The 21429-nt window shown below is 41.5% G+C and overlaps 1 protein-coding gene across 1 annotated transcript in view; it reads right to left on the bottom strand.

Moving 5' to 3' along the window:
- Positions 1-20447, bottom strand: part of ulk4 (unc-51 like kinase 4) — a 150359-nt gene extending 129912 nt beyond the window's left edge. The window contains exons 1-10 of the mRNA XM_077528300.1: positions 20416-20447; positions 20134-20271; positions 19877-19976; positions 18533-18672; positions 18289-18442; positions 18111-18212; positions 17898-17981; positions 17721-17796; positions 17461-17601; positions 17048-17343 (exon numbers count right to left, since the gene is read on the bottom strand). Of these exons, the coding sequence (XP_077384426.1) occupies positions 17048-17343; positions 17461-17601; positions 17721-17796; positions 17898-17981; positions 18111-18212; positions 18289-18442; positions 18533-18672; positions 19877-19976; positions 20134-20271 (1231 nt within the window). The 5' untranslated portion in view covers positions 20416-20447. The remainder of the gene's footprint in view (positions 1-17047; positions 17344-17460; positions 17602-17720; positions 17797-17897; positions 17982-18110; positions 18213-18288; positions 18443-18532; positions 18673-19876; positions 19977-20133; positions 20272-20415) is intronic.
- Positions 20448-21429: the final 982 nt, after the last annotated feature.

Raw genomic sequence — 21429 nt, 5'->3', positions numbered from 1 at the left:
AAACTTCGAGAAATCTATCCCAACATGTGGGTAGCACTCAGAGTGGCCGCTACCATACCAGTGACTGTAGCATCAGCTGAGAGATGCTTTTCCAAGCTTAAACTAATAAAAAACTATTTAAGGTCTACCATGTCACAAGAACGGCTAACTAGACTGGCACTTATCAGCATCAATCAAGAAGTATCCAGGCAGCTATCCTTTGACGCACCAATTGATGCCTTTGCTGCAAGGAGGTCCCGGCGTGCACTATTTTAAGTATTTGCCGTTATGTTCCTAAGTTATTTAGTGAAGTTTTTTTGCACACTATTCACATTATCTGTGAATCACCTTATTGCCAAAGTTTTACGATATATCAAAGTTTGTATATTGATACATTTACTATTTTTTGTATCTTACACAATTATTAATGTACATAGTGAAAACATTTTGAGGTTTTAAATACTGTCATTTTGCAAAAAATGCAATAAAAAGTTGCATTGCATTGTACTTCTGTTATTTTTCTTATTTTTATTTGTTTGTGGAATTTGTTATTTATTGTGTGGTGTGCTATTAAATATAATATATCTATAATTTTTTTTTTGTGTTTTTTTTATGGGATTGGGGGGGGCTACCATGTACATTTTCGCCTAGGGTACCAAATCATGTCGGGCCGGCCCTGCTTAGAATTATTGATATGTGCCATCTATATTCTTTGGCTTTTGGCACACCATGAGACTTGTTCTTGGTGTTTTGTGGTGTGTATGAGTTTGATGTTTAGTCGACTTATTTATGTATTTATTTATCTCTTTATTCACTACTTCTTATTTATTTACTTATGTAAAATATATTTACTTGAAAGAAAAAAAACTATTCGCACTTCAAAATGTTTGTTCTTGTTTACTGCAAAACTGATGTTTATGTACAGCACTTTGTATACAGCAACGCCTGTTCATAAAGCGCTTTATAAATAAAGCTGAGTTGAGTTGAGTTGAGTTTTACCCAAGCTGGTATTGTTATTTTTTATTACCATTGCTGGTATGAGCTGTTGATGTCATGTTACTTAATTAACACACTGTTTGTAAACACATAGTTTTTCAGTATTATGACAACCGCTGTTGGTTAGTGTAAGTTTGTAGGAAAGTAACTAAATTTGTTTTTATACTATTGATATTGGGGATGGGACTTGAGTTTTTCTTCCTCCCACTCCTTTTCAGGCTAGGTTTAGAAAAATCTGTCTAGAAAAATTTAGATATTGTGAATGTTGATTATTGCCTGAAATAAATGAACAAAATGAAAAAAAAAAATGAAAATGAAGATTGCTAATTGTGTCTTTACAAAGTTTGACACTGCTCTGAGAAAGAAGTTGTGTTGTTCTTGTTAGGTCTGTGCTCTGGTGTGCTTTGTCTCCCTCTAGTGAGCAGTAGGAGGTGCTCTGAATCACACCTGTCACCTATCAGCAATCAGCAGCTATTTAAGGCTGGCTGCGGCAGTCTGCTGGTGCCAAAGGATTGTTTGCTTTCTCCCATGTGCCCATCAGCTGCCTGCGCTTAGTGGTTGTGTATTTTATGTACTCTCGTGTTGTGTCCTTCACGTTTACGCCTACTAGAGTAAGTACATTGTTTTGTTACGTGTATAGAAGTTATTTTGCGTTGTACTTTGAGGCCGACCTAGCGTCGTGCAGTTGTAGTGCCTTTTGATTTATTCCACGTGTCGTGTGCGCTTTATGTTGAATAAACCCTTTTGTAAAACCCCTTTTGTTTGTCTGTCTTGGGATCCAAATCACTCGGCTTTACCGAACTCCTAACAGAATCCTTTGGCCAACATGGATCCCGCAGACACTGAAAAAATATCACATGCAGTGGCTTGTCAAGGACAGCTCGTGGGTAGACACGAGCAGTCAATACGCAAGTTAACTGATGCGGTTGCTGCATTAACTAACCATATGACTAAGTTGACTTTTCGTTTAGAGCAAGTTGTTCCACGAGATGGCGTACCATCTAACATCCCTGTGGGACTAACGACCCCTGCACCCCACTTGCGTGAGCCCACCTTGCCACACCCGACCCGCTATGGGGGTGAACCTGGGTTGTGCTGTCAATTTATTCACCAATGTTCATTAATATTTGATCAGCAACCCTATACTTTCGAACAAGATAAGTCGAAAGTCGCTTACATGATGAGTTTGCTTACCGATAAGGCAGCTACATGGGCAATGGTAGTAAGCAATTCCAACCCCGCTATCCGTACCTCCTTTTCAACTTTCAAAACTGAGCTTAAGAGTATTTGATCACCCAGTCAAGGGTAAGGAGGCAGGTAGCCGTCTGCTGGACTTTTGCCAGGGAAGACAATCGGTCGCCGATTATTCGGTCACGTTCCGAATTTTGGCAGCTGAGAGCGGTTATGATGAGGCCGCTCTGTGTGGGATTTTTTTGGCGGGGACTTGGTCCCAGAATTAAGGATGACTGCTCCAGCTTGGAGGAATTAATATTACTGGCCATAAAACTAGATAATCGTTTGAGGGAACGAGAGCGAGAGCGAACCGAGGAACATGGGCCGTTTCTTGGAACCACTTCTCCTGGATGTCCAATGGCCAGATTGGACACTCTCCGGGAACCCGTTGCAGGTGCGCCATTGAGACCTGCAGCTACAACAGAGGAACCCATGCAACTCGGCGGGGGGCGGCTCACGGCCGGTGAGCGACAGAGACGGATGCGGGAGAGGCTCTGTCTATACTGCGGTCGATCAGGCCACCAGGTGGCGGCCTGTACAGCGATTCCTCGACTCCAGCACACGTCCTCGCCGCATCCTAGCAGTGGGAACGGATTTGCTGCACAAAGTCATCTCAACAGTGACCAGCAATGTGAGTTATTCGATGAAGACTCGATTCCAGATGAACTAAGAAACTGTGACAGCGAACAGAGACTGAAAATAGAGGGTGATATATCGGGCTTCGGTGGCAATTTAAGGGTGACCGCATTAATAGACTCTGGGGCTGATGACTGTTTTGTGGACCACTGTGTGGTGGGAGCTCTTAAGTGCCCATTATTCTGTCTTAAAAAGCCCAGGCGGGTACTGGACCTCAATGGTAAACTCTTAGCAGAGATTACACAGGTTACAGCCACGTTGACCTTACGGCTCTCGGGTAACCATGTTGAATCTCGACGTTTCTTTGTGATGCCCTGTAAATTAGCTCCAGTCATACTTGGTCTTACATGGTTGAAACTCCATAATCCCGATATCAACTGGGAAAAGCCTCGGATAGAGAATTGGAGTGTATTCTGTCACTCGCACTGCTTGCAGTCCGCTGCCATTCCAATTCAATCAAAGAAAGAATCAGAACCCATTAGCCTGGAAAACGTGCTGTCTGAGTATCATGATCTTAAACTAGTGTTCAGCAAGGACCGCGCCAAATCTTTGCCTCCTCACCGCCCATATGATTGCGCCATTGAGTTGGTCTCCAACGCTCGATTGCCTGTGTCTAAGATGTACCAAGTTTCCAAACCAGAACAAGAAGCCTTGCGAGAATACATCTTGTCCTCACTAGCTGCAGGGTTAATTCGTCCCTCAAAGTCCCCCATTGGTGCAGGGTTCTTTTTCATTGACAAAAAAGACAAAACCCTTCGACCGTGTATAGATTTCCGGGGTCTCAATGAGATAACAATTAAGAATAAATATCCTCTCCCTTTGTTGGACTCGGCTTTTGCGCCATTGCAAGCTGCTACAATGTTCACTAAATTGGACCTCCGCAATGCCTATCATTTGGTTAGAATGCGAGAAGGAGACGAGTGGAAAACGGCGTTCAATACTCCACTTGGCCATTTTGAGTACTTGGTGATGCCGTTTGGCCTAACCAATGCACCTGCTGTTTTTCAGTGCCTGATCAATGACGTGTTACGGGATATGTTGAACGTGTTCTGTTTCGTCTACTTAGATGATATCCTGATATTTTCCAGGAATCTGCAAGAACACCGCCAGCATGTTAGGATGGTTTTGCAACGTCTGTTAGAGAACCGCTTGTATGTGAAGGCCGAAAAATGCCAGTGCCACTAGGCGTCAGTCCAGTTCCTTGGACTCATAGTGGAGAACGGTCAACTTCGCGCTGATCCAGCCAAAATACAAGCTGTGGTCGAGTGGCCGACTCCAAGATCAAGAAAGCACTTGCAGAGGTTTTTAGGGTTTGCCAGTTTCTATAGGCGATTTATCCACAATTACAGCATGAAAGCAGAACCTCTGACAAGGCTGACATCCAATAAAATACCATTCATATGGACTCCCAGAGCGGAGGCCGCCTTTGCAGACCTAAAACATGTTTACAAACTCACCCGTGTTGATCCATCCTAACACCGATCTTTCTTTTGTTGTCGAGGTCGACGCATCTGATACAGGAGTGGGGGCAGTCCTGTCCCAGAGATCCCCAGTCGACCAGAAGTTGCACCCCTGTGCCGCCTTCTCTCGACGCCTTAGTGGGCTAAGGCGTCAATTATGACGTAGGCAACAGGGAGTTGCTGGCCATTGTCTTGGCTCTACAGGAATGGAGGCACTGGCTGGAGGGTGCCAGAGAACCATTTCAAATATTCACGGACCACAAGAACTTGGCATACATCCGGTCAGCTAAACTCCTCAATCCGCGTCAGGCACACTGGTCTCTGTTCCTGACCCGATTCAACTTCGTCATTACCTACCGTCCTGGTTCAAAGAATAGCAAGCCTGACGCGCTGTCCAGACTACACGACCCAATGGTGGAGGGGCCACCCATGGAAACGGTGGTCCCTGGGACACGGATTGTGGGTTCCCTTATGTGGGAAGTCGAGAAGCTGGTGGAGGAAGCAGGGAGCAGAATCGAAGTTCCAGTCGACACTCCACCGGGGAAGCTCTTTGTTCCAGTGGCGCGGCAGTCCGATGTGTTAAAGTGGGGACACGCCTCGAAAGTGGCCTGCCATCCAGGAATAAGACGAACACTGTTCCTTGTTGCTCAGAGGTTCTGGTGGCCCACAATGCGCAAAGACATTGAAGAGTTCGTTGCAGCTTGTCCAGTTTGCGCCTGCAGCAAGTCTTCGCATCGTCCGGCTGCGGGTTTGCTTCATCCGCTGCCCATTCCCTCGTGCCCGTGGTCCCATGTTGCACTGGACTTCATCACCGGCCTCCCAATGTCATCCGGAAAGGCTGTGATTCTCAGCGTGGTGGACAGGTTCTCAAAGATGGCTCATTTTATTGCACTGCCAAAACTACCTTCTTCCATGGAGACGGCGAGCCTACTTGTTGAACACATTTTTAGAATACACGGCATCCCATCTGATCTTGTGTCTGATCGAGGCCCTCAGTTTGTTTCTCAAGTATGGAAGCGGTTCTGTAAAGCATTGGGGGCCTCTTCAAGCCTGTCGTCAGGATATCACCCACAATCTAATGGCCAGACAGAAAGGATGAATCAGGAATTGGAAGCCGCCCTGCGCTGTGTGTGTCATCGACATCCCTCATCCTGGTCTTCTTTTCTGCCTTGGGTGGAGTATGCACACAACACCCTTGTCTACTCCGCTACTGGGCGGTCTCCATTCATGACAGCGTATGGGTTCCAGCCTCCATTGTTTCCTTCACAGGAGAGGGAGGTGATTGTTCCTTCTGTGCAGGTTCACCTGAGACGAGCCCACCGGGTTTGGAGGGACACAAGGGCGGCCCTGGCTCGTACTGCTGCACGCAACAGCCTCCTTGCCAATCGCCACCGGAGGCCGGCCCCTTCCTATTCTCCGGGGCAGAAGGTCTGGTTGTCTGCAAGGGACTTGCGCCTGGCTGGTGGGGCCAAGAAGTTGGGTCCGAAGTACATTGGGCCGTTTACTATTGACTCTGTGATGAACCCAGTTGCTGTGAAACTCGTTCTTCCTCAGTCTATGAAGATCCATCCAGTTTTCCACGTGTCCTTGCTCAAGCCAGTTTCTTCCAGCCCCTTGAACCCTCCGGCAGTGCCTCCTCCTCCTCCTCGCCTTGTCGATGGTGAGCAGGTCTACACTGTTAACGCTATCCTTGATTCCAGGAAGAGGGGTCGGGGGGGTGCAGTATTTGGTCGACTGGGAGGGTTACGGTCCTGAGGAGCGTTCCTGGGTCCCCCGCTCCTGGATCCTTGATCCGTCGCTTCTGCGTGATTTCCACTCTCCATCCGCATAAGGCTGGTGGGCCGCCTGGGGGCGTCCGTTAATGGGGGGGGTACTGTTAGGTCTGTGCTCTGGTGTGCTTTGTCTCACTCTAGTGAGCAGTAGGAGGTGCTCTGAATCACACCTGTCACCTATCAGCAATCAGCAGCTATTTAAGGCTGGCTGCGGCAGTCTGCTGGTGCCAAAGGATTGTTTGATTTCTCCCATGTGCCCATCAGCTGCCTGCGCTTAGTGGTTGTGTATTTTATGTACTCTCGTGTTGTGTCCTTCACATTTACGCCTACTAGAGTAAGTACATTGTTTTGTGTTACGTGTATAGAAGTTATTTTGCGTTGTACTTTGAGCCCGACCTAGCGTCATGCAGTTGTAGTGCCTTTTGATTTATTCCACGTGTCGCGTGCGCTTTATGTTGAATAAACCCTTTTGTAAAACCCCATTTGTCTGCTTTGGGATCCAAATCACTCGGCTTTGCCAAACTCCTAACAGTTCTAATCATCAAAAAATACACCACTGATGAGATAAGACAAAAATCGCAAAAACAGCTACAATAACAAAATTAAAACTAGAGCTGCGAGCAGCTATAAAGGGCCCTCGCAGCCCGGGCCACGTTGGGGTACTTGCACGTTGGGGTACTTGCACGTTGGGGTACTGGCACGTTGGGGTACTGGCACTTTGGGGTACTGGCACGTTTAGGTACGGCACATTGGAAGCAGAATTTCTTTGAAAATGGCATGATAAACCTTGACATGTGGATTTTTTTTTTTTTTTTTTGTAAAAATACCGTTAAGTTGGTGTATTTTTTTTTATGCCTCAAGGGCTAGGTGGCGCTGTGTGTGTGTATATAATGGAATGTTGTCATAGGGATACCTTCAAGCCTTGACTCTAAACATACATGTCAAGTGTGGGATTTTTTTGGAGCATGTACCGTGGAGTTATTAAGCATATCCTTCATTCACGATATTGCTTTTAATGTCCATAGAGGCTATCAAAAATAAATAAAAAAAGTACATGTTTGGATAAGTCTGATGCCAGTGAACATTTTGAGTGGTGGAAAGTAAAAGAATATTCATAAATGACTTAGTTATCACACTTAGAATGAGTTTACATTTATTGTACAAAATACCGTATGTGGGGTATTTTTATTTTTTTTTGCCTCAAGGGCGAGGTGGTGCTGCATATATAACTGAATGTTGTCAGAGAGATACTTTCAGGCCTTGACTATAAACATACCTGTCAAGTTTGGGATTTTTTTTGGAGCATGCACCGGGGAGTTATTAAGCATATCCTTTTTCATTGAGAAACGTGTTTACAATTTTTGTAAAAATACCGTAAGTGGGGTATTTTTTTTTTTTTTCATGCCTCAAGGGCTAGGTGGCACTGCATATATAACTGAATGTTGTCATAGAGATACCTTCAGGCCTTGACGATAAACATGCATGTCAAGTTTGGGATTTTTTGGAGCATGTATCGGGGAGTTATTAAGCATATCCTTTTTCAGTGCGAAAAACAAATTTTGATGCCCCGCCCTCATATAGTATTTCCAAAAGTCAAGATTTTTCCGTCTGTTGTTGGCTCAGGTCTTGGCATGGTCAAGTCATAAGTCAGTCGGATAAAACATGTAGGAGAAGTGGGCAAAACAATGCCCCCTGAAAATGTGCAAAAATCGTCAAAAATGGGACATTCAAAAATTCGTAGCTCACTTGCTGTTCATTTTAGCATATGGGTTCAACAGACTTTTTTTTGTAGGTCTTTGGCTCCCTCATACACGTAAAAATTTTCATAGATCTTGCTTAAACGTACAATCGGGGCTGCTTCGTTAAAAATTTCTAGGGGGCGCTATTGAGTCATTTTTGTAAAAATAGCACAATCAACAATAAAATATTGTTCATTTTACCAGGCCAGATGTGTGTACCAAGTTTCATGAGTTTCTGCGCATGTTTAGACCCAAAACTGGCATTGTTTTCTTGGCGAACAGTGCTTAGCCACGCCCACAGCGATTCGCGAAAACTCACAAACTTCGTGTTGTGACATCATGAAGGCCGAAACCCTCATCTGAGCAAATATGATGTGGGTCCAGTTAACGTGTTTGGAGAAAAACGTAGAAGAAAATTCGTAAGAAAAAAAATTGCCACTAGGTGGCGCTATCAGTAAGATGAAATATAAGTTCGTAGATGTCTTTAGGGCTGGACTCTCATCAAATGTGTGAAATTTTGAGAAGATAGGATCATCTTGGTCAAGTTAATGCAGCTTTTATTGTCACGAAAAATCTTCAGACTTTGCGGCACCGTAGCGGCCACGCCCTTGGGCGAAAAGTTACAATATTCGGTGTGGGGCATGATCAACATCTTAAGGCTTTTCTGACCAATTTTCAACTGGATCCCTTCAATGAGCTCAGCGCAGTAGCTAAAAACGTAAAGTATGACATTTATTGTTACCACTAGGTGGCGCTATATGTATAACAATTTTATCATATGGATGTTTTCAGGCCGTGACTATTACGTTGCCTGAGAAGTTTGAGATTTTTTGGAGCTTGAACATGGGAGTTATTAAGCATTTGCTCTTTCTGGACAAATGAAATTTTAAAGGCAATATGTGATGCCCCGCCCCCGTCATATAGTATTTCGAAAAGGCAAGATTTTTTGCCCAGTTGTTCTCTCAGGTCTTGAGATGAAAAATGCCAAGTTTGAAGTCAATTGGATGAAAAATGTTTGCAGAGGGGGAAAAAGCATGACCACAGTGAATGTGCCAAAATAGGCCAAAATTGGACATAAAAAAATTCATAGCTCATTTCTTGTACATTTTAGCTACATGGTCCCAATAGACTTTTTTTTTTGTGCGTCTCGGGGTGCTACACGTGCCTGCCAATTTTCGTTGCTCTGGCTCAAATGTGCCGGGCTTGGTTTTTATTTTTCTACGCTAGGGGGCGCTATAGACTAACGTTGTTATGACAATGTCAGAATATCAAATTTTTCGCCGGGCCTGACGAGTGTGCAAAGTTCGGTGAGTTTTCGTAAATGTTTAGGTACCCAAAATCGCGATCGTTTACGGAGAATAAAGAATAATAATAACTAGAGCTGCGAGCAGCTATAAAGGGCCCATGCAGCCCGGGCCACGTTGGGGTACTTGCACGTTGGGGTACTGGCACGTTGGGGTACTGGCAAGTTTAGGTACGGCACATTGGAAGCAGAATTTCTTAGAAAATGGCATGATAAACCTTGACATGTGGATTTTTTTTTTTGTTTGTAAAAATACCGTTAAGTTGGTGTATTTTTTTTATGCCTCAAGGGCTAGGTGGCGCTGTATATATAATGGAATGTTGTCATAGGGATACCTTCAAGCCTTGACTCTAAACATACATGTCAAGTGTGGGATTTTTTTGGAGCATGTACCGTGGAGTTATTAAGCATATCCTTCATTCACGATATTGCTTTTAATGTCCATAGAGGCTATCAAAAATAAATAAAAAAGTACATGTTTGGATAAGTCTGATGCCAGTGAACATTTTGAGTGGTGGAAATTAAAAGAATATTCATAAATGACTTAGTTATCACACTTAGAATGAGTTTACATTTTTTGTACAAAATACTGTATGTGGGGTATTTTTTTGTTTTGCCTCAAGGTCGAGGTGGTGCTGCATATATAACTGAATGTTGTCATAGAGATAGCTTCAGGCCTTGACGATAAACATACATGTCAAGTTTGGGATTTTTTGGAGCATGTATCGGGGAGTTATTACTCATTCACTGCCTTTGACAAGTATACTTGTCAATTGTATTTTTTAGAGCGGTGCTAAATGGGGGCGAATCTGAGCATGCTCCACTGTAAATATCAAACTTGGAAACAACTTTACTGATGCCCAACCACCGGTAGATGACATCATTGCCCCATTTTATAGGAAATAAACACAGTTTCAGAGTCCATGGGAGAAATGGCTGTATTTTGGCAAACCTACATTTTTCTGCTGTCAATTATAAAAGAACGGGACGGGACAAAAAGTAGGGAGTCTATTCTGTTATTTGGTAGATTCGGTTTATATATAATTATTGAATGTAATATCACGTGAGTATTGGAAATGTAAAAATTTTCTATAATGACTGGCAGTGAATGAGTTGAGCATATCCTTTTTCAGTGCGAAACACAAATTTTGATGCCCCGCCCTCATCATATAGTATTTCCAAAAGTCAAGATTTTTCTCCCTGTCGTTGGCTCAGGTCTTGACATGGTCCAGGTCAAGTCTTAACTCAGTCGGATGAAACGTGTAGGAGAAGTGGGCAAAAGTCTGCCCCCTGTAAATGTGCAAAAATCGTCAAAAATGGGACATTCAAAAATTCGTAGCTCACTTCCTGTTCATTTTAGCATATGGGTCCAAGAGACTTTTTTTTTTGTAGGTCTTGGGCTCCCTCATACACCTAAAAATATTCGTCGTTCTTGCTTAAACGTACAACCGGGGCTGCTTCGTTAAAAATTTCTAGGGGGCGCTATTGAGTCATTTTTGTAAAAATAGTACAATACATGATAAAATATTACTGATTTTACCAGGCCAGATGTGTGTGCCAAGTTTCATGAGTTTCTGTGCATGTTTAGACCCTCAAAACTGGCGTTGTTTTCTTGGTGAACAGCGCTTAGCCACGCCCACAGCAATTCGCGAAAACTCATAAACTTCGTGTTGTGACATCATGAAGGCCGAAACCCTCATCTGAGCAAATATGAGGTAGGTCCAGTTAACGTGTTTGGAGAAAAACGTAGAAGAAAATTTGTAAGAAAAAAAATTGCCACTAGGTGGCGCTATCAGTTAGATGAAATATAAGTTAGTAAATGTCTTTAGGGCTGGACTCTCATCAAATGTGTGAAATTTTGAGAAGATAGGATCATCTTGGTCAAGTTAATGCAGCTTTTATTGTCACGAAAAATCTTCAGACTTTGCGGCACCGTAGCGGCCACGCCCTTTGGCGAAAAGTTACAATATTCGGTGTGGGGCATGATCAACATCTTAAGGCTTTTCTGACCAATTTTCAACTGGATCCCTTCAATGAGCTCAGCGCAGTAGCTAAAAACGTAAAGTATGACATTTATTGTTACCACTAGGTGGCGCTATATGTATAACAATTTTATCATATGGATGTTTTCAGGCCGTGACTATTACGTTGCCTGAGAAGTTTGAGATTTTTTGGAGCTTGAACATGGGAGTTATTAAGCATTTGCTCTTTCTGGAGCGGCCACGCCCTTTGGCGAAAAGTGACAATATTCGGTGTGGGGCATGATTAACATCTTAAGGCTTTTCTGACCAATTTTCAACTGGATCCCTTCAACGAGCTCAGCACAGTAGTTTAAAACGTAAAGTATGACATTTATTGTAACATATGTATAACTGAATTTTATCATATAGATGTTTTCAGGCCGTGACTATTACGTTGCCTGAGAAGTTTGAGATTTTTTGGAGCTTGAACATGGGAGTTATTAAGCATTTGCTCTTTCTGGACAAATGAAATTTTAAAGGCAATATTTGATGCCCCGCCCCCGTCATATAGTATTTTGAAAAGGCAAGATTTTTTGCCCAGTTGTTCTCTTAGGTCTTGAGATGATAAATGCCAAGTTTGAAGACAAATTGGATGAAAATTGTTTGCAAAGGGGGAAAAAGCATGACCACAGTGAATGTGCCAAAATAGGCCAAAATTGGACATTAAAAAATTCATAGCTCACTTCCTGTACATTTTAGCTACATGGTCCCAATAGACTTTTTTTTGTGCTACACATGCCTGCCAATTTTCGTTGCTCTAGCTCAAACGTGCCGGGCTTGGTTTTTATTTTTCTACGCTAGGGGGCGCTATAGAGTCGCGTTGTTATAACGACTTCATAATATCAAATTTTTCGCCGGACCTGAGGAGTGTGCAAAGTTCGGTGAGTTTTCATGAATATTTAGGTACCCAAAATCGCGATTGTTTGCGGAGAATAAAGAAGAAGAAGAAGAAGAAGAATTTTTACAAAAACAATAGGGACCTCGCAGCGGTCGCTGCTCGGGCCCTAATAATAATAATAATTTTTACAAAAACAATAGGGACCTCGCAGCGGTCGCTGCTCGGGCCCTAATAATAATAATAATTTTTACAAAAACAATAGGGACCTCGCAGCGGTCGCTGCTCGGGCCCTAACTAGAGCTGCGAGCAGCTATAAAGGGCCCTCGCAACCCGGGACACGTTGGGGTACTTGCACGTCGGGGTACTGGCACGTTGGGGTACCTATTAGTCTAAGACCTACAAAAAGTATTCTGTAGCCGTATGCTAAACCTAAAAGGAAGTCCGCCATTTTGAATTTATTTTGGGAATTGCACACCATATTTGAATTGCACACCATATTTTGCGTTTTGATTAAACTTTGCACACACAAGGCTTGTCAAAAACATTTTAGATGGTCCTTGTCCTATTTGACGGTATGCCTCTGAGTTTTCACAAATCTAGGTCAAGTCAAGTCATCTTTAGTTATTTCGCGCTTGAATCATCCAATCGGAAATGATCCATAAAAATGTATAGAGGGCGCGATTTATTGCAAATTGCAAAAGAAAGCTCTAAAAATTCATGTTCATGACAAGTCTGATGTGTGTGCAAAGTTTCATGAGTTTTCACACATGTATAGACCAAAAAAATAAGCAGCACTTTACTTGGCAAACAATGCATCGCTATGGCAACAGCATGTGACAAAATAAAAAACTTTTGATAACTTTGCATCTTAAACATCTTAAGATGAAACACACCAAGTTTGAAGACGGTCGGATGAATTTTGTACGAGGAGTTCGTGAAAATATGACCCCTAAGAAAGGCCACACAAAATGGCAACAAATCCCAACGTAAATAAAAAATGGCGGACTTCCTGTTTGGTTTAGCATATGGTTCCAAGACTTTTTTGTACATCGTGGGCTCTTGTGTATGCCTCCAAATTATCATAGCGCTAGGTGAAACGTACAACCGGGAATGCTTCGTTAAAGAGGAGGTTTTTTTAGCACAAAATGTGATGCCCGGCCCCTGCGGGACTTACTGTTGGGTTTAGTACATGGCGCCAAGAGACTTTTTTTTGACATCGTGAGCTGTTACATATGTCTACAAATTTTCGTAGCTCTAGCTGCTTCGTACAACTGGGAATGCTTCATTAAGAAGGATTTTTTTCCTTTGCAAAAAGTGCATGCCACGACAACAGCGTACGACGAAATGAAAAGCTTTCAATAACTTTTCATCTTCAACATCTTAAGATGAGTCACATCAAGTTTGAAGATGATCGGATAAACTCTGTAGGAGGAGTTCGTTAAAATAAGACCCCTACGGAAATGGCCCAAAAAATGGCAACATGTTCAAAATGGCGGACTTCCTGTGAGGTTTAACACATGGTTCATAAAGAGTTTTTTGTACCTTGAGGGCTGTTACATATGTCTTCAAATTTTGGTCACTCTCAGTGAAACTTACAGCCGGGAATGCTTCATTAAGTAAGAATTTTGAAACAACAAATTTGATGCCCTGCTTCTGGCGGACTTCCTCTTAGGTTTAGCATATGGCACCAAAAGAGGTCGTAGTCTGTTACATATGTGTACCAATTTTCGTAGCTCTAGAATAAACGTACAACCAGCAATGCTTTGTTAAGGAAGAGTATTGAAACTCTAAATTTGATGCCTCATCCCCATCATATAGTATGTCAAAAACATTAGATTTTTTACCATGATGTTGTCCCAGGTGTTGAGATGGTACAGCCCAAGTTTGAAGTCAATCGGGTTAACCGTGTAGGAGAAGCGGGCAATAGTATGATCCATGTAAATGTGCAAAACTGGGCCAAAATTGGACATTCAGATGATCATACCTCACTTTCTAGCTATTTTAGGGTACACACATCAAAGAGGTTTTTGTTCATTGGGATGTGCTACAGGTGCCACACAATTTTCATAGCCGGACAATTGTAGCGGGACAGGGATCCGTTTAACCTATGTAGGGGGCGCTAAGGAGCCATTTTTCTTTTGTCATGTATGCGACTTTAAAATATCAAATTTTTCACCAGGCCTGATGTGTGTGTAAAGTTTGGTGAGTTTTCGGTCACGTTTAGTGTCTCAAAAATGTGATTGTTTGCGGAAAAGAATAATAACAAAGAAAAAGAATAATAAGAATTCCTTGAAAAACAATAGGGCCTCGCAGCGGCACCGCCGCCGCCGCTGCTCGGGCCCTAACTAGAGCTGCGAGCAGCTATAAAGGGCCCTCGCAACCTGGGCCACGTTGGGGTATTTGCATGTCGGCGTACTGGCATGTTGGGGTACTGTTTTAAAGGAAACCATCTAAACTGTAAATGTTTTTTACATGCTTTGTGTTTGCAAAGTTTCATGGAAGGCCAAAAATGATGCACAATTAAAATAAAATCAAAATGGATTGGCACATGGCTATAGAATACTTTTTGGAGGTATTAGACTGATAGGTATGCCTCCCAATATTCACACATCAAGCTGAACCATATAATCGGATATACTTCATAAAAATATCTAGACGGCGCTATTGAGCCATTTATTACAAATTGCACAACAAATTATAAAATATTCATGTTCGTGAGAGATCTGATCTGTGTGCAAACTTTTGTGAGTTTTTGCCCATGTTTAGACTCTCAAAAAAAAAAATTCTTTGCAAACAATGCGTCGCGACAGCAAAGGCGTGTGACAAAATAAAACATTTCAATAACTTTTCATCTTACATATCTTAAGATGAAACATGCCAAAGAATGAAGACGATGTGATAAGTTTTGCAGAAAATATGACCCCTATAAAAGGCCCCAAAAAGTGGCTACAAATACCAAAGTAAATCAAAATGTCGGACTTCCTGTTTGGTTTAGTATATGGCTTTAGAAACCTTTTTGTAAGTCTTAGGCTGATAGGTATCCCAATTTTTACAAATCCAGCTGAATCATACAATCGCAAAAGCTTCATAAAAATGTCTAGAGGGCGCTATTGAGCCATTTATTGCAAATTGCACAAGAAATTTCTAAAATATTCACGTTTACAACAAGTGTGATGTGTGTGTAAAGTTTCATGAGTTTTCGCTCGTTTAGACCAACAACAAAAAAAGAAGCAGCATTTTACTTGGCAAATAATGCATCGCTATGGCAACGGCGTGCGACAAAGTAAAAAACTTTCGATAAGTTTGCATCTTAAACATCTTAAGATGAAACACACCAAGTTTGAAGACGGTCGGATAAATTTTGTAGGAGGAGTTCGTTAAAATATGACCCCTAAAAAAGGCCACAAAAAATGGCTACAAATCCCATCGTAAATCAGAATGGCAGACTTCCTGTTTGGTTTAGCATATGGTTCCAAGAGACTTTTTTTGTACATCGTGAGCTGTTATGTATGCCTCCAAATTATCATAGCGCTAGGTGAAACGTACAACCGGGAATGCTTCGTTAAAGAGGAGGGGTTTTTTTTTTTAGCACAAAATGCTTCTTTAAGTAAGAATTTTGAAACGCAAAATTTGATGCCCCGCCTCTGGCGGACTTCCTGTTGGGTTTAGCATATGGCACCAACAGACTTTTTTTTGTAGATTATAGTCTGTTACATATGTGTACCAATTTTCGTAGCTCTAGGTTAAACGTACAACCGGCAATACTACGTTTAGTAAGAGTTTTGAAACTCTAAATTTGATGCCTCACCCCCGTCATATAGTAGGTCAAAAGTTTTTGATTGTTTACCATGATGTTGTCCCAGGTGTTGAGATGGTACAGCCCAAGTTTGAAGTCAATCGGGTTAACCGTGTAGGAGAAGCGGGCAATAGTATGATCCATGTAAATGTGCAAAACTGGGCCAAAATTGGACATTCAGATGATCATACCTCACTTTCTGTCTATTTCAGGGTACACACATCAAAGAGGTTTTTGTTCATCGGGATGTGCTACAGGTGCCACACAATTTTCATAGCCGTCGGACAATCGTAGCGGGTCAGGGATCCGTTTAACCTATGTAGGTGGCGCTATGGAGCCATTTTTCTGTTATCACCTATGGCGACTTTAAAATATCAAATTTTTCGCCAGGCCTGACGTGTGTGTAAAGTTTGGTGAGTTTTCGTTCACGTTTAGTGTCTCAAAAATGTGATTGTTTGCGGAAAAGAATAATAACAAAGAAAAAGAATAATAAGAATTCCTTGAAAAACAATAGGGCCTCGCAGCTGCACCGCCGCCGCCGCTGCTCGGGCCCTAATAAGAAGAATTCCTACAAAAACAATAGGGCCTCGCAGCGGCACCGCCGCCGGTGCCGCCGCTGCTCGGGCCCTAATAAGAAGAATTCCTACAAAAACAATAGGGCCTCGCAGCGGCACCGCCGCTGCTCGGGCCCTAATAATAATAATAAGAATTCCTACAAAAACAATAGGGCCTCGCAGCGGCACCGGCGCCGGTGCCGCCGCTGCTCGGGCCCTAATAAGAATTCCTTCAGGAACAATAGGGACCTCGCAGCGGTCGCTGCTCGGGCCCTAATAATAAGAAGTATTCCTACAAAAACAATAGGGCCTCGCAGCAGCACCGCCGCTGCCGCTGCTCGGGCCCTAATAAGAAGAATTCCTACAAAAACAATAGGGCCTCGCAGCGGCACCGCCGCTGCTGCTGCTCGGGCCCTAATAATAATAATAATAATAATAATAATTTTTACAAAAACAATAGGGACTTCGCAGCGGTTGCTGCTCGGGCCCTAAAAATTAACATCTCTGACAATGTCATTCAAAAGCTGATCATTATTATCTTTGTAAAGACAGAATTTTGAATAGCTGAACTCTTGCATCAACCTCACTGATTCGACAGGTGAAAGGTATTGTATGAGTATGAGAATAAAGTGTACAGTATATCCAAGTCACCAGAATTACTCCAATTCAATGTAATAATAAACACACGCACACACAAAATGACATAACAAAATGTATTACCTAGTGTGACTGACTCCTCGGCTTGCAATATTTGTTCTATTTGTTGAGCCACGATTTTATCTTCTGTCTTTTCCTCCTCATCACCTTTTCTGGGCTCTGCCAACATCCTGGCTGATCCCTGACTCTTCCTCACAGGTCCACGGACAGTGTGTGGCCTGCTGTCTGGTCTGAGTGCTGTTGAGCTTTTTATCTGTGATAAGGTCGACTTCTCCAAAGACATAGTGACTGAAGTAGTTGCCATTTCTTTGAAATGACATTTATCTGCCGGCCCCCCTAACGGAAATGGGTCAGAGAGCCTTTTGTGTGTGCGGAGTTTTTAAAACAAAACAGGTACACATAATTAATTAATAAATACATTATCAATAATTGAAAAGCACAGTAAATATGTTCCAAAATAATCTCACATTACACACCCCCATACAGGTGAAACTCCACTGTTTCTGCCATTTTTTCCAAAGTCTTCATCATCACACTCCTCTACTTCCTCCAAGACATCTTCCTTATTTTGTCCTTGTGTCCAGAAATGGTGACTGAGTAATTCTGGCCACTTGATCCTGAAGAATAAGCAACATGTTAAACTACAGAATGTGCAATAAAATGTTTTAAATTTAAACTGAACCATTTGATTAGTTTAGGCTTCTGCCATGTACAATATGTTTGTGTGTGGTCTGACCTCTTATCAGGGTTTTTGGTGTGTAAAGCTCTAAAAAGATTTTGGAGACCTTGACTGGGAAGACTGGTTGGAGACACTGTATAAATAGCACAAATCAAGCGTCGTAAATATATTCATTGAGTCAATGAGTCAACGTGTTCTCCCAAATTTTGAAACGATAGTTTATGTATACAGCACCTGTCTGCATGGGAGATGAAGGTTCTTGATTTAAAATCATTCCAGTGAGTTCATTGTGGTTTGCAGAGAAAAATGGTGGTTTGCCTACAATAACAAAATGATTTTGTTTGATTACTCGTAAATGACCGTGTTTTGCGTGATTTTTAGCCAAGATTGGGTATATACTACAGATTATATCAAGAAATTGACATTTTGCGTTTAGGGGTACCATACCAGTGTACATGTAGTAGAGAATACTACCAAGAGACCAGAGATCTGAAATAAAAGTTGTTTCTGATCCCTGTATGACCTCTGGAGCCATGTAACTTGGTGCGCCTAAAAATGTAAATACTTCCATTAATTGATTATGTGAATTGGATAAGAGTAAAACAAAAGAATACAACACACTGACCTTGAAACCTTTTTTTCATTTCATCATATTGATAGTTTTCCGCTGCATCTTCACATGAAGAACACAATGACACTAAATCTTCAAGAGTTTCACTGTCTGTCTTTGAGTGACAGAAATTGCTTAACTTTAAAGTACCACTACTATCCAGTAGGATCTAGTAAAGGAAAGAAGACTATCATAAATAATAGTAATTACATAATACATAATAATACATTATGGCATTACGGGGTTGACATGTCCAAACCTTCGTTGGTGTCAAGTCGGAAAAAATGATTCCGATCTTGTGGATGTGTTCCAGTCCTTTGACCAAGTCCCATCCAAACTTCCTAACGACATCTTCAGGCAGACATCCATCACGAATAACCACATTTTCCAAGGAACCACCTAACACACACAAAAAAAGAGAGAGAGTTGAAGTGTGTGGGACATATTTTAATAATATGTTGTTTAATTTAAACAATATAATATACCTGTCAAAATGAACGGTTCCTTGAATGAATACATATCAATCGGAGAGTAAAAGAGTAAAAAAAAAAAAAGGGGGGTCGTGCCAGTTTGCATCATGTTTTTACCAAAACAATCATTGAACCATATTTCTGTACTTGTACTTTGGATGATTTTGTCTTATGTCCTTTTCACTAAAGTTAAAGGCACAGCTGGAACTTGCAAAAAGGAGAGAACAAAAATTGGCCAATTATGTTTCACACAACAGAACAATCACATTTGTGCCGAAAGCATACAATACATGTAGGCTACTATGACTATGCCACAAAAAATAGATGACACTTATTGTGAAACCACAAAAGCCATGCTAAAAGAAACAAGTACAGTAATTAAAGCTGCTCAATGTATAATTTTTTTTTTTCCCCAAACATATCTTCACAACAGCCATTTTATTTGACCATTAATGACTCAAACATCATCTAATTGGCAGATTACCACCTGAGCTGTTCTCAAAGGGTACTGCTGCAAGCCTCTGGCCAACAGTTTTGTGCGCGTTGAGCTTCAGAGAGAGTCCATTTTTCACAATGTAAATGTCCACTGTACTCTGGAATATTTCTGTCATTCTTTGGTTGCATCGTGGAAATAAGCAAACAATCGTGTACGTTAAGAAGGAAATGTGCGGTTTCATTTTTCGGCCACACGTGGCAGTAGTAATTCAAAATTCAATTTCCTGCAGCTTAAAAGGTGCATTGTGGAATTACTCATTTTTAACTTGCGACTGCGACTTCCGGCCTAAAGCACAACTGCAACTGTGTCAAGCTTGTGCATGGTGCGCATGCGAATATGTGCACATGAAGAAACTGAAGTCTGAAATGGAGTTTGGGCTGTGCACGTCTATGTCCGCGAGGACGAGCATGACGTCACTTTCCACCACTCCACCCCAAAGAAAGTGTGCCATGTTCGCCCCTAACACTCCACACAGAAGGGAAGATGCAAGGCTGATAGGTACAGTCACGGTAAAAAAAGTCAAGCATCTAGTCTAGTTTGTACTCATCTGGGCATTGGTGGAGGATGCATGTCATAGAAAATTCCTTAACATTAACATTTTAAACTCCACAATGTAACTTTAATATTAGCTACTGACCTGTGCAGAGCTCTACCACTACCCACAAGTGCTTTTTGGTCTCATACCACTCATAAAAGCGTACAATGTTTGGATGATCCAGATCTTGACTAAGACGAACCTACGAGGGAAACAAGACAGTGTCAATCTTATTTTGGTCATTCCATCAAAAAAGTAACACTACTCACTGATTAGTCAAATTTGAAGGTTGCTTCATCTTAAGTTCTTAACCTATACTGTTCATTTTTACACTGCAATAAAATTGAGTGAAATCTTACATGGTTGGTGATCTCAAGTCTCTTTACTTTGTCACTGCATTTGAGGGATACATAGTTTAGATTTCCCTTCAGTCTTCCTTTATAGACAATCGATGTTGAGCCTTCTCCCAATTCATCATACAGGACGAAGTTCTCCATCTGATGTGAGAAGAAATTATTTACTGTATTTTAAATTATGGAATTATTTTAAAAAAAAAATGTCACCAAACGTATTTAGATTTGCTGTAAGTTAATAAGGCCATCTTAATAAATATCTTTTTATCAAACGCATTGCTTACCTACCTGCCAACTTCGTGACAGTCCAGACTCCAGCACCTCGCTCTCCTAACCGGAAGTCGGATGATGCGGTTTACTCCAACCCACCCGAGGGGCGTAAAGGAAACTTGTAAGTCGCCACAAATGACAGAAGTCGAATTGTGTGATTTTATAAATATACCTTTATTTTAATTTGTTACACACACGTGCGCGCATTTGAGTTATTTAAGAATGGAACTGTTTTCGATGTTAAAAACGTTTCATTTCGTATTGCAGCATAGGCCCTATACCTTACAATGGTTTATTCCGGCGTTGCTCGGAAACAAAACTAAACAAAACGTTTAGGACGGATCGCTCGACAAGCACATTTTAATAACAACAACAACAACAACAACAACAACAATAATAATAATAATAATAATAATAATAATTTTATTTGAGAAAAACTACAGCTAGAAAAAAGTGATGGAACCAGAAGAACAAACATACACTACAATAAGCTATATGGACTATATGCACGCAGCACTTCCTTATTTTGTTTAACATTTTTTTAATGTAAAATTATGTATTGTAGCACCTCTCCTGGACTACTGGAGTCCACACAGTACACCCCCACCCCCACCCAAGTCACACGGTATGGGTGATGGTGTTGGATCTTCAGATGGAACCTGCCAACTAACTGTTCATTTTTCATTATTCATTTTTTTGTTTTGTTTTTATTTTTTATTTTAATGATATGTTATTAGATAAGAACAATTTTACCCGGACCAAAACTGACATCAGCCCCATGCTTGAGATTTATAATAATGCAGAACAAATTTGCTGTCAAGCTGTTTTAATAGCGAGTAAAGCTATTTTAATTTTTTGTTTCTTTTAAATTGTCAAATTATGTACTGTAGCAACTCTCCCGGACTACTGGAGTGCACACATAGTAAACCACCACCGTATCCCCCCAAGCTCACTGGTAATAACGTGTTCATTTTTCATTATTTATTTTTTTTTTGTTTTGTTTTGTTTTTTACATTTATTTTATTGATACGT

The sequence above is a fragment of the Festucalex cinctus genome, chromosome 7, assembly GCF_051991245.1.
Source record: "Festucalex cinctus isolate MCC-2025b chromosome 7, RoL_Fcin_1.0, whole genome shotgun sequence".
NCBI lineage: Eukaryota > Metazoa > Chordata > Actinopteri > Syngnathiformes > Syngnathidae > Festucalex > Festucalex cinctus.
This window is presented reverse-complemented; position numbering and strand designations above follow the sequence as displayed.